This window comes from Bos mutus, chromosome 1, assembly GCF_027580195.1.
Source record: "Bos mutus isolate GX-2022 chromosome 1, NWIPB_WYAK_1.1, whole genome shotgun sequence".
Taxonomy (NCBI): domain Eukaryota; kingdom Metazoa; phylum Chordata; class Mammalia; order Artiodactyla; family Bovidae; genus Bos; species Bos mutus.
In genome coordinates, this window is record NC_091617.1 from 66193908 (window position 1) to 66206499 (window position 12592).

A 12592-nucleotide genomic window follows, 5' to 3' on the forward strand; every position below is an offset into this window, starting at 1 on the left:
TGGTGCTGGAATCATTTCTAAATCATTTCATTAAGCTCCAATGTGAGCCTGAAGACCTCCCACTGTCGTGTGAGTTTTCACTTCACAGAATTCAGTCCAACAAATCCAACTGAATACTAAAGCCATCCTTGAGCCAGAGGGGTAGACTGAGGAGGACTTTTCAGTTATGACCAGTTTTCATATGCACATTTGTGTTACAGCCTCATCATTTTGTCACAGCAAGTTCTGTACTTGAAAAAATGAAAACCTACAAATGCAAAAATTACACTGTTACTGTCAGGGAAAGACAGTAACAGAGAACTGTTAATGTCAGGGAAAACTACAATGAATGGAATGAACAAAACCGATAGACTTATTTACATAGTGATTTCAAAATAGAATCTTTTTACTCCTTCCGGGTATTAGCAGCACCAAAGGAACTGTTTTCATTCTGTCATCATGACAATTTCTTTCTGGGTACTACAGTTGTTTTTCTTAGTTTATTCTGTGCAATGGAATTGTTATTTTCTAATTTGATTGTTATTGTTCTTTAATATTTCAGGCAGCTGAAACTTTCATCCTACCAACAAAATTTTAGGTAAGAAGCAGCTCAACTGCTTTTAGGATTTGGAAATAGTGTAAAAGTTGAGTTAGGCTTTAATTCTTATAAAGGGAGTCCTAAAGTATTTTTGTGCATAGCACCGAAACAAGTATGTTTTCATTTTGTTAAGATTTCATCATCTCACAAGCAAGAAACATTTGGAATGTGGGTACCGAGTATGACTTTTGATTGTTACTCCACTCCCTATCTACAAATGTTTAGGCTTATTTATACATCTGCTTGGCAAATTACTGCCAGCTAAGTTATAGTGTTGTCACTGAGAATATATGTCAGCAAATGAATTCAATCCAAAATGGCTTCAAAGAGCGATGTGATGTCACAATCTGCTTCCTAAAATAAACTGAGATACATTACAATCAAATATTATTTCAAGCATTCTAGAAAAATTCTAACCAAGACCTAAAATAGAAATTAATATGCTCAATAGAAAGGTAAAAAAGTTATCGTTGCTTGTAAGATCAAATACTTGTCTTCCTAAAAAGCCCACAAGAATAAACTAAAAAACTATGTACACTATCAAGATAAAAAACTATGTACACTATTAAAGATTAAAAAATAAACATACAAAAAATAAATGGCATTTATTTGTGTACCAATCACAATTAGAAAAACAGAATAGGCAAAAATACTTCCTTCCTAACAGCTATGAAAAATTTATAATATTTGAAGAAATTTATAGACTTGTATGAAAACTTTTTTTTACCCAAATCTTTTTACTGAGATTAAAAAAAAAAAAAACTTAATAAGCAAAGATTTCATGTTCCTGTGTAGGATTGTACAGTACTGTCACATGGTAGCAAGAATTTTCATTTAAATCCTTTTGACTGGGGACTTCCCTGTTAATTCAGTGACTAAGACTCCATGACCCCAATGCAGGAGGCCTGGGTTCAATCTCTGGTCCAGGGAACTAGATCTCACGTGCTGCAACTAAAGTTCTTGCATGCCATAAGTAAGGCCTGGTGCAGATAAATAAATATTTTTTTAAAATCTTGTTGACTGAAGGAGAAAACACCACATGACCTAAAAGTTGTGAGTTATATTTTATTCGGAGGATCTTACTGAGGAATACAGCCTAGGAAACAGCTGCTAAAATAGCTCTGAGGTACTGTTTCAAAGAGGTAAGGGAGGAGCTGGGATATATAAGAATTTTTTGGGGGGGAGGGGAAAACAGGTAATTAAACATTTAAAAGATTACAGCTAATTACAAAGAAAAATTATTTGATATGCATCTTAACTATCTGGGACCAAGATCCGGTTTTTCTCCATTCTTAATGCCCCTGAGGAAGCACCATTATGAAGGGGGAAGTAGCTGCAGTGATTGATGGCTTGAGGGCAGGCAAGATGTCTTGTTTAATGTGAATACACTGTTTATTAAAAGTGAAAAGATGATGCTGTGAAAGCACTGCACTCAACATGCCAGCAAACTGCTGGAAAACTCAGCAGTGGCCACAGGACTGGAAAAGGTCAGTTTTCATTCCAATCCCAAAGAAAGGCAATGCCAAAGAATGCTCAAACTGCACAACTGCATTCATCTCACACTAGCGAAGTAATACTCAAAATTCTCCAAGCCAGGCTTCAACAGTATGTGAACCATGAACTTCCAGATGTTCAACCTGGTTTTAGAAAAGGCAGAGGAACCAGAGATCAAATTGCCAACATTGGTTGGGTCATTGAAAAAGCAAGAGAGTTCCAGAAACATATCTACTTCTGCTTTATTAACTATGCCAAAGCCTTTGACTGTGTGGATTACAACAAACTGGAAAATTCTTTAAGAGAGGGGAATAACAGACCACCTGATCCGCTTCCTGAGAAATCTGTATGCAGGTCAAGAAGCAATAGTTAGAAATGGACATGGAACAAAAGACTGGTTCCAAAACAGGAAAGGAGTATGTCAAGGCTGTATATTGTCACCCTGTTTATTTAATTTATATGCAGAGTACATCATAAGAAATGCTGGACTGGAGGAAGCATAAGCTGGAATCAAGATTGCCAGGAGAAATATCAATAACCTCATATATGCAGATGGCACCACCCTTAGGGCAGAAAGCAAAGAAGAACTAAAGAGCCTCTTGATGAAAGTGAAAGAGGAGAGTGAAAAGTTGGCTAAAACTCAACATTCAGAAAACTAAGATCATGGCATCCAGTCCCATCACTTCATGGTAAATAGATAAGAAAACAATGGAAACAGTGTTTTGGGGGGCTCCAAAATCACTGCAGATGGTGACTGCAGCCAAGAAATAAAAAGAAGCTTACTCCTTGGAAGAAAAGTTATGACCAACCTAGACAGCATATTAAAAAGCAGAGACATTACTTTGCCAGCAAAGGTCTGTCTACTCAGAGCTATGGTTTTCCCAGTAGTCCTGTATAGATGTGAGAGTTGGACTATAAAGAAAGCTGAGTGCAGAAGAATTGATGCTTTTGAACTGTAGTGTTGGAGAAGACTCTTAAGTGTCCCTTGGACTGCAAGGAGATCCAACCAGTCCATCCTAAAGGAAATCAGTCCTGAATATTCACTGGAAGGACTGATGCTGAAGCTGAAACTCCAAAACTTTGGCCACCTGATGTGAAGAACTGACTCTTTTGAAAAGACCCTGATGCTGCGAAAGATTGAAGGCTAGAGGAGAAGGGGATGACGGAGGATGAGATGGTTGGATGGCATCACCAACTCAATGGACATGAGTCTGAGTAAACTTTAGGAGTTGGTGATGGACAGGGAGGCCTGGCATGCTGCAGTCCATGGAGTCGCAAAGAGTCAGACATGATGGATTGAGTGAACTGAACTGAACACTGTTTAACTCTAAGTTTCATTTTTTTTTTCTAAGTTTCATTTAGAGGAGTAAAGTTCAATTGTGCATATGCATGCATGCGTACTTACATCCAACTTTTTGTGATCCCACAGACTGTTCCCGCCAGGCTTCTCTGTCTAAGGGAATTCTCCAGGCAAGAATACTGGAGTAGATTGCCATTTCCTTCTCCAGTGGAATCTTCCTGACCCAGGGATTGAATCTGTGTCTCCTGCACTGGCAGGTTAATTCTTTACCACTGCGCCACCAGTATCTAGTAAAATGCTGAAACAGAAGAGTGACTGGGGAAGATGAGTTGTTCTTTCAAATATTAAAATACATAACAGCTGTAAAAAATAGTTTTTAGCAAGTGTTTTACTGGCCCCAAAACTGATAGTTCAGTATGTGGTCCAAAAACAGATGCTGAAATATATAAGAATATGGTAATATAATAAAGGTAGTTTCAAAGTTGGTAGGAAAAGAAGGGATTATTCAGTACATGGTACTACAATAAAGATGCTATTACCAACTTAACTATTTGGAAAAAAGTCAGTGAACACAGCATACCAAAATAAATATGCAATGGATAAAGAGTAAAATGTGAAAAAGAAATCAAGCTATTAAAAGAACATATTAGAACATTTACTATTGTCAAGATACAGAAGGAATTTCTAAATAAAATAAGAATAAAAATATTAATTAAATATTATTTGATCTTACTATAAAGATATGAAACAAAATCAAAAGGCAAACAATAAACTGGGAATTAGTACATTAGTAACAAACACAGTATTCTTTAAATATAAGTACTTTATTTATTTAAAAAAAAACAAACCCAAAACCTGAAACCCTAATAAGGATAACTGAAAGAAAAATTACCAGACAAAATACAAACTATTAATAAACATGAACACACATTCAACAACATCAACAAATAAATGTTAATTAAAGTTATGAGGCACTCATCTTTCACCTATCAACAAGGTATTCTTTTAAAAACATAAATTTGTTAGGGCAAAGGAGTGGCCAAACAGGTACCCTTGTATGTTCCGAGAGGAGAGTAAATGTAAACCACCCTTCTGCAAAGCACTTGGCCTCGGGTATCAAAGGTCTTTTATTCTTTCCCTCCACAGATGTCTGACTATCCAGATATTGGGTGTTCAGCCAATGATGAGACATGGCCCTGGCTCTCACGAGGGGACCCTCTTGAGGCAAAGAGAGACTTTAAACTGCTAACTGCTTACACAACTAACCATGTGATCAGAGCTGCGCTGAGTGCTACTAAGAAATACAAGGTGCTCCAAGCTAACTCGGTAGTCATACCTGATTTGGGGGGTGAGGGAGGGAGAATGTGGTCAGAAAGACTGCCATGAGAAGATGACCTCTGAGCTGAGATCTGAAGGAAGCAGTGGAACCAACTAGGTAAAGCTGGGGTAAGGGGAAGTGGGAAAAGAGAGAAGAACCACTAGACTGTACATGCAAAGGCCCTGACGTGAGAAGAAGCAAATCTCTGGAAACACAAAATCTTAAAAGCTTATCTGCCCTGAGCTCAGAAAGAGGAGGCAAACAGCTTTTTAAACCATTAACAAAAATGTTGGTCTTTAGCCTAAAGGTAATGGGATGCTATCTAAGGGTTCTAAACAGATAAAGAAGATGAGATTTTTCTTTTTAAAAAAACTGTCTCTGGTTTCATTATGAGGAATGGCTGGGGTGAGAGGAGAGCAGGTGAAGAGGGACTAGGCATGAGGCTACTGCAACCACGGAGGTAAGGGACAGCAGGGTAATCCCAACTGGAGGATGGCCATGGAGAAGCAGGTAGATGCTGGACACTTAGGATGTAACTCACTGAGTCACCAGACACCACTTAGAGAGGCCATCAGCGTGACTCAGAGGTTTCTGGTGTAAGCAGTTCCATGGGTAGTGCTGCTCCTGGTGATAATGCTCATACCCTTTGGCCCAGTCATTCTCCTAGGAAAATAATCAGAAATTTGGGCAGGATTTACTTTCAAACATGTTCACTACAGTCTTATTTATAAATTAAAACCTCTAAGCAATCTAATCAAATTAGAATTTTAAAACTAAATTAAAACTCTGATACTATCGGAGTTTCCCTGGTGGCTCATGGTAAAGAATCCATCTGCCAATGTGGGAGCAAAGAGACATGGGTTCGATCTCTGGGTCAGGAAGATCCCCTGGAGGAGGAAACGGCAACCCACTCCAGTATTCTTGCCTTGGAAGTCTCATGGATGGAAGAGCCTGGCAGGCTGCACTCCCTGGGGTTGCAAGAGAGTCTAACACAACTTAGCGACTAAACAACAACAATAACAACAATGATACTAGCATACGATGGAATATTAGGTAGCCTTTTAAAAATCATATTTAATGTCAAAAGAAGCTACTCAGAATATGTTAAGAAAAAAAAGCAGGTTGTTAAAATTTATACAACTTTATTTTTAAATATAAAAAGGCTTGCATTGAATATACATCACAATGTAATCAGTGATTGCCTCTTGGTAACAGATGAATAAGTCTTTTTAATTTTCTTTGGGTCTTCCCATTTTTCCAGTGCTCTCTAAAATGAGGAAGGTATATTTTTATTTTTAAATTATTTCTATTTTAAAATAACATTTGTTGAGCATTTACTATGTGCCAGACACTATTCTAAATGTATAATGAATATGAACACATTTAACTGTGAATTGCTCCAAGCAAAATTTGAACCCACACGAGCCGACTTGAATCAGCTCTCTTAGAACACGACCCAAAAGTGCTTGTGGAAGTAGTGTATTCATATGCAAAGGAATAACTTAAAAAGAACAAATTATTAACCCACATGAGAAAATATCTGCATGTCATATAGTTGATAAAGAGTTAGTATTCAGAATATATGAAGGTCTCTTTTACCACTGAACAAAAAGACAAAACAAACAAAAGCACATACAAACAAAAACCATCTCAATTAGAAAACAAGCAAAGGACTTGAATAGCCATTTCTCCAAATCAGATATACAAATGGTCAATAAGACCATAGGAAGGTGCTCAACAACGTTAGTCACTAGGGAAATGCATCAAGCTATAATGAGATAAAACTTTACACACTCTAGATAGCCAGAATGAAAAATGAAATAAGTATTGGCAAGGATGGAGAGAAACTAGACCATTCACACACTGGGGTGGGAATGTAAAATGGTTCAGCTGTTTTGGAAAACAGTTTGGCAGTTCCTCAAAAGTTAAACATAGTTGCTGTATGACTGGGCAGTTACACTTCTAGGTTTAACACAAGAGAAGGGAAAACATATGTCCACACAAAAACTTGTACATAAATGTTCATAGTAGCATTATTCGTAACAGTCAAAAAGTGGAAATAACCCAAACATCCATCAATTGATGAACGGACCGACACTGTTTATCCATAATGGAATATTCAGTTCAGTTCAGTCGCTCAGTCGTGTCTGCCTCTTTGCAACCCCATGAACTGCAACATGCCAGGCCTCCCTGTCCATCACCAACTCCCAGAGTCCATCCAAAGCCATGTCCATCGAGTCAATGATGCCATCCAACCATCTCATCCTCTGTCATCCCCTTCTCCTCTTGCCCTCAATCTTTCCCAGCATCAGGGTCTTTTCAAAAGAGTCAGTTCTTCACATCAGGTGGCCAAAGTTTTGGAGTTTCAGCTTCAACATCAGTCCTTCCAATGAACACCTAGGACTGGTCTCCTTTAGGATGGACTGGTTGGATCTCCTTGCAGTCCAAGGGACTCTCAAGAGTCTTCTCCAACATCACAGTTCAAAAGCATCAATTCTTCTGTGCTCAGCTTTTTTTATAGTCCAACTCTCACATCTATACATGACTACTGGGAAAACCATAGCTCTGAGTAGACAGACTTTTGTTGGCAAAGTAATGTCTCTGCTTTTTAATATGCTGTCTAGGTTGGTCATAACTTTCCTTCCAAGGAGTAAGCATCTTTTAATTTCATGGCTGCAGTCACCATCTGCTGTGATTTTGGAGCCCAGAAAAATAAAGTCAGCCACTGTTTCCCCATCTATCTGCCATGAAGTGATGGGACTGGTTGCCATGATCTTAGTTTTCTGAACGTTGAGCTTTAAGCCAACTTTTTCACTCTCCTCTTTCACTTTCATCAAGAGGCTCTTTAGTTCTTCACTTTCTGCCATAAGGGTGGTGTCGTCTGCATATCTGAGGTTATTGATATTTCTCCTGGCAATCTTGATTCCAGCTTGTGCTTCCTCTAGCCCATTATTCAGCAATAAAAAGAAAATACAAATACATGCTACAACATGGGTAAATTTTAAAAACATGCTACATGAAAAAAAGCTAGACACAAAAGGCCACAACCAAACAATTCCATTTTTATATGTCCAGAACAGGCAAATCTATAAAAACAGGAAAGTAGATTAGTGGTTGCCAGGGGTGGAGAAGGGTGTGAATGAAGAGTGACCACCAGTGGGAACCAGATTTCTCTGCAGTGTGATGAAAATGTTCTGGAATTAGATAGTGGTGGTGATTGCACAAAATTATGAAGATGCTAAAAGCACTGAATTGTGTACTTTTAAGTGGTGGATTTTACATGAATTTTGTCCAAAGAACAGATTATCTTTCTACGAGACTTTCTGCTTCCCTTTTTCTTTTCTGCATGAGTACTAAGTTTAAAATGTCAAATTACTTTTAGTTCTTCTGTAAAACAGAATAATAATAGTTCCACTCTAAGTGGGCTTGAAGAAGATTAAGAGAGTTAATATGTATAAAGCACTCAGAACAGTGTCTGACACAATAGTTGTCAATAGATATTAGTAGTAGTATTTGGAGTCTAACCAGGAGGTGAAAAAAATTAAAATTTCTATTTTTCTTCAAATTACTTTTTAACAGAAACTTCAGTGAGTGCAAGATTTATGTGACTAAAATCAAGAAAACAGGAGCACAGGCTGATTTTCACATGGCTGCTGCTGGTCTAGCATTTAATTTAAAAATACAACGAACCACAATGAGGAGCCAAAGAGTTTATGTTAATACTGCTCTACCTGTCACTGAAGTATAAAGGGGTCCTAGACACCAAAAACCCAGTAATTTTATGAGATATACATGAGAGAAAGAAGCTTAGAGAAGCTGGAAGAGAAACTGAGCATTTTTTAGTTCCTTTGGGGTTATTAATAGACATCCTTAATATCTTCACAGAGCCACTTCACAGCAATGCTTAAAACATTATGAATTTCTAGACCATCAAATCTGTCCATATTTAAATAGAAGATACACACATATTCTGAAGCCAGACCATGATCATGGACTTCTTTAGATTAGGAACATTTCTAACCTGAACTGTTTTTTTTTTTCTCCTTTAAATTAACTATTTTCAGAGTAATGTTAATTGCTTTCTCTGACTGTAAGGCAAAAAGAATCAGTTACAAGTCTTCAGGGAAAAAAGGGGAGCTGGCAAAATCTAGTTGCTCAAGAGGATGAAAAAAACAGCTTCACATATGTTTCACATTTATACAACACAACAGAGGTCAGACGGCTGATAAAGCAGAGAGATAAAATTACACCAAGACTAAGCACTATAAATAGTGACTGAAGTTACAAATAAAAGGACACATTCTACATGAGACAAAAATGGAGGGGACTGTCAGATTAGTATTGGTCTCTTTCAGTCAGGTAAGTAATAGCACAATTAACAAATATTTATTAAGTGTCTACCATGATCAATGAACTATGATAATATGAACAAATATATTTTACATGGGGTTATAAATTACAGGTTATTTAGCCTAAAAAAAGTCTTAAATTTTCCTTTGAAAACTTCTAATAAAGTTTCCCCATCTGCAAATGGTCAAAAAGAGGGTTAGAAATAAAGGATTCTCCAGAGATAAAGAAACCATGGCTGAGATATGGGAACGTTATGAAGAGACATTACGATGACGATTCCTGGTAGTCCTACCTGTGTCCGTGCTTTTCGTTCCCATCCTAAATCGTATCTGCTTGCCATGAAGGACCTCAGAAAGATGTTTCGCAGTCCAGTGTTGTGCCGGCCAATCAAAAACCATGTTATAGAAGACTGCAGGTTGTTGTAAACACATTATGATTTCTTTTGCTTTCTCTGGTGTAAAAGGTTTGACATGTTTACCTAGGGAGAGAAATAAGAGAACTATATAGACAACTAAAAAGTTATTTAAGAAAATACGAAGTATAAACAGCTACTATTGTTTCTACTATGGCAAATCTTCTGGTGTAATTGTACTGCATTTACACTGTACTTCTAACTGTTTACATAAATATTTGGGCCCCAAAAGCCATAATTATTCAGTGAATTTTCTTAAATATTAAATTGTAGATGTTGGAAAATATTTACAATTTTCAATGTCAAAAAAAAGTTTTAAAGGCTTTCCAAGTATGACACACATTTTAAAAGATGCAATTTTTTGAAAATATTATTTCCTAGAGAATTATGTAAGAAATATTGATGGGAATTACTCTTGCACAACTAGAGTGGCTGGAGTCAGCAACAATTCTACTTGATATAGCACAGGTTTATGCCAAAAAGACTACTGAACTCATACAGCAGTTGATGGGGGGGGAGGGGTAGGTAGGGAGAGGGGATTATTTTATTGAAAGATTTATAAAGATAAAAGATGTGCTAGGGTGGATATCGGTGGTAACCCTTGATTCTGACTGCATGTATAATCTGTACAGGCGAATATGCACAAACTAACACTGATTTACTGAGGACGTCCATAAATTTCAATCACAGAATGTTAATCCCAGTAAAGATTGACATGCATTAAATAAAAGAACAAGTAAGTTTCTCTTTAAAGATATCTTAAGATGAAAGTCTGGTGGGGGGAAAGTTAAAAAATGATTCATACTCAGATCCGTAAAACATGTATTTTTGATTCTCTAGTACAATCAGTGAAACCCTCTATTTCCAGTTACCTGATCTGTTAATACACTTACCCTCTTAGGTCTCTATGTAAAAGAAGCCCCAAGTTTATCTTTAAGTGACCTTTATGTACTGAAAAGCCTGTTAAGGAAAACAGGCTGTAACCAGGAATTTTTTTTAAAAAATGCCAACTTATAAATGTATAGCCTATAAAAGTACAGGGTTACCTACACTGCATTGTACCAAATCTTCCTGGACTGGGAGTGCCTGGATTCCTTGTGTATGAAAATAGACAAGCCACAGTTTCAATTATATATTTTTAAAGTTTTGCTAGACCCTGAAAAGCTACAATACATTCATGATAGTACCTGTTGTTTGTGTCATATAAATTAGAACTACCTTTTGGAAAAAAACTGGGAAAATGAAGTAGAAGTCCCAAAGAACCACCTATTAACTTAACAACTCATGTTTGAGAAATTTGCTTTTAATAAAATAGGTAATTATAAGCCATATACATATTCATATATATATGAATTATGAACATGTATATGACCATCAGGCCTATCAGTGAAATAAAACAACATACACATTTGCATAAAACACTTATTACCCTAATTAAAAAACTGAAAATATAAACAATCTAATGTCTCAAAAGTAGAAAAATAATTTACTAGATATTTCTCCCATGGTACAGGCCCCTGGTACATTCTGTACATTAACAATAAAAACAAGGGCTCTATGGAAATATGTAGAGCTGTAGGGACCAGAGTTGACTCAGAGAGCTATTGCAACAGCCAAGCGAGAAGTGTGGTAATAAGGCCCTGAACAACAAGGGGTGGCAGTGAGAAAGGTAGAGATGGAAGACATGGAGAAATACTAGGAGAATAACATTAAAGACTACTACTCCCACAGAGACGTGGGGTGGAAGGCAGATGCAGCTACGAGGAAGACAGGTTTCCAGACTTTCTGACTTGCCATGAGAGAAAAGTCAGAAGCAACATCTTCTGTTGGGAAGATGAGAGTTTGGTTTTGAACATCATCACCATCATTGTAACAATGGGTGTGTGCGTGCTTAGTCCTGTCTGACTCTTTTGTGACCCATGGACTGTGGTCCACCAGGTTCCTCTGTCCATGGGATTTCCCCAGCAAGAATACTGGAGTGGGTTGCTATTTCCTCCTCCAAGGGATCTTCCTGACCCAGGGACTGAACCCATGTCTCTTGTGTCTCCTACATTGGCAGGTGGATTCTTTACCACTGTGACACCTGGATACCAGATATTTACTTGTGTAAGGCTTTACTATTTGCCACAAATTTTTACAGACATTAAAAGAAAAGTGCTCACTGGATCCTTTAAGAAGCCTGTAAAACACAGCTACAGAGGGTATTTCATTTCCATTATCCAAATGATAAGGAAAGTTCAGATGTCAAAGGTCAAAACACCAGTGCTGAGAGCACTACAGGTCAGGTTCTCCAGTTACAAGTCTGGTGCTCTTTCTATCACATAATCCTGCTTCCAAAGAATTAAAACCATAGGACTTACACTAGCACTAAAAACTCATAAAGACAGTATAACCTAAAGAAAGTTGGTGAAGGGAAACTTCAGATGGATTCACAGGTAACAGATACATGTGTGCTGTTGGGGACAGAGGGATGTTCTCATTTGTATACATGTGTGTTGGGGGGAGTAGTTAATCCTGTAGTAGAGACTGCTAGTTGCCTACCTTATCCAGTATTTGTTCCCTTCTTCCTTGCTAACAGAACTTTGGGCAAGGAGAGTAGCCGAAAAATTACATTTCCTAGACTCCTTTGCAGATGTGAGTGACCAGAGCTATATCTGGAAGTTGCTGAATCAGCCCTTCCCCACCTCATCCTCCTCTCCTACATGCTGCCTGGAAAACGGGTTACCATCTTGAGAGATAAAACAAAGGCCAGGGAAACAGTGCACACCAGCTGACAGTATGCAAAGAATATCCATCTTTGTGCCCCTGGACCAAAGCCAGCAAAATTCTACCTTCCGAATCCTTTCACATAAAACTAACTTGTAGTCAGGGCTCTGTTATTAGTTCATAACCGGTATAGCACCTTGCCTTCTGAGGCTGTGATTTTCAAGGACAACCGTATTCTCCCTAGAGTGCTCTGTAACAGGCTGAATGAATCATGGCTAGTGTGACCCACTGTAACATTCTTTCAGCTTTAAGGTTGTAAAATCTCAAGCTTTGAACATCTTGCTTCCAGAACTTTAAACGACAGAGAAAAAAAAATAGAAGTATCAGCCCTTTGGGGATGAGGATTTATTTACTCTGCTTATCTTAAATCAGAGC

The 12592-nt window shown here is 37.7% G+C and overlaps 1 protein-coding gene across 4 annotated transcripts in view; it reads right to left on the bottom strand.

The window, feature by feature from the left end:
• The window catches only part of HSPBAP1 (HSPB1 associated protein 1), a 57240-nt gene that overhangs the window by 27304 nt on the left and 17344 nt on the right, over nucleotides 1-12592 (bottom strand). For 3 of the 4 annotated variants that reach the window (XM_070370157.1, XM_070370150.1, XM_005893413.3), the window contains one exon: nucleotides 9332-9517. In XM_070370157.1, the coding sequence (XP_070226258.1) occupies nucleotides 9332-9470 (139 nt within the window). In that variant the 5' untranslated portion in view covers nucleotides 9471-9517. Of the gene's footprint in view, nucleotides 1-3476; nucleotides 3670-9331; nucleotides 9518-12592 lie in introns of those variants that run through there. The other variant, XM_070370144.1, reaches the window with a different exon arrangement.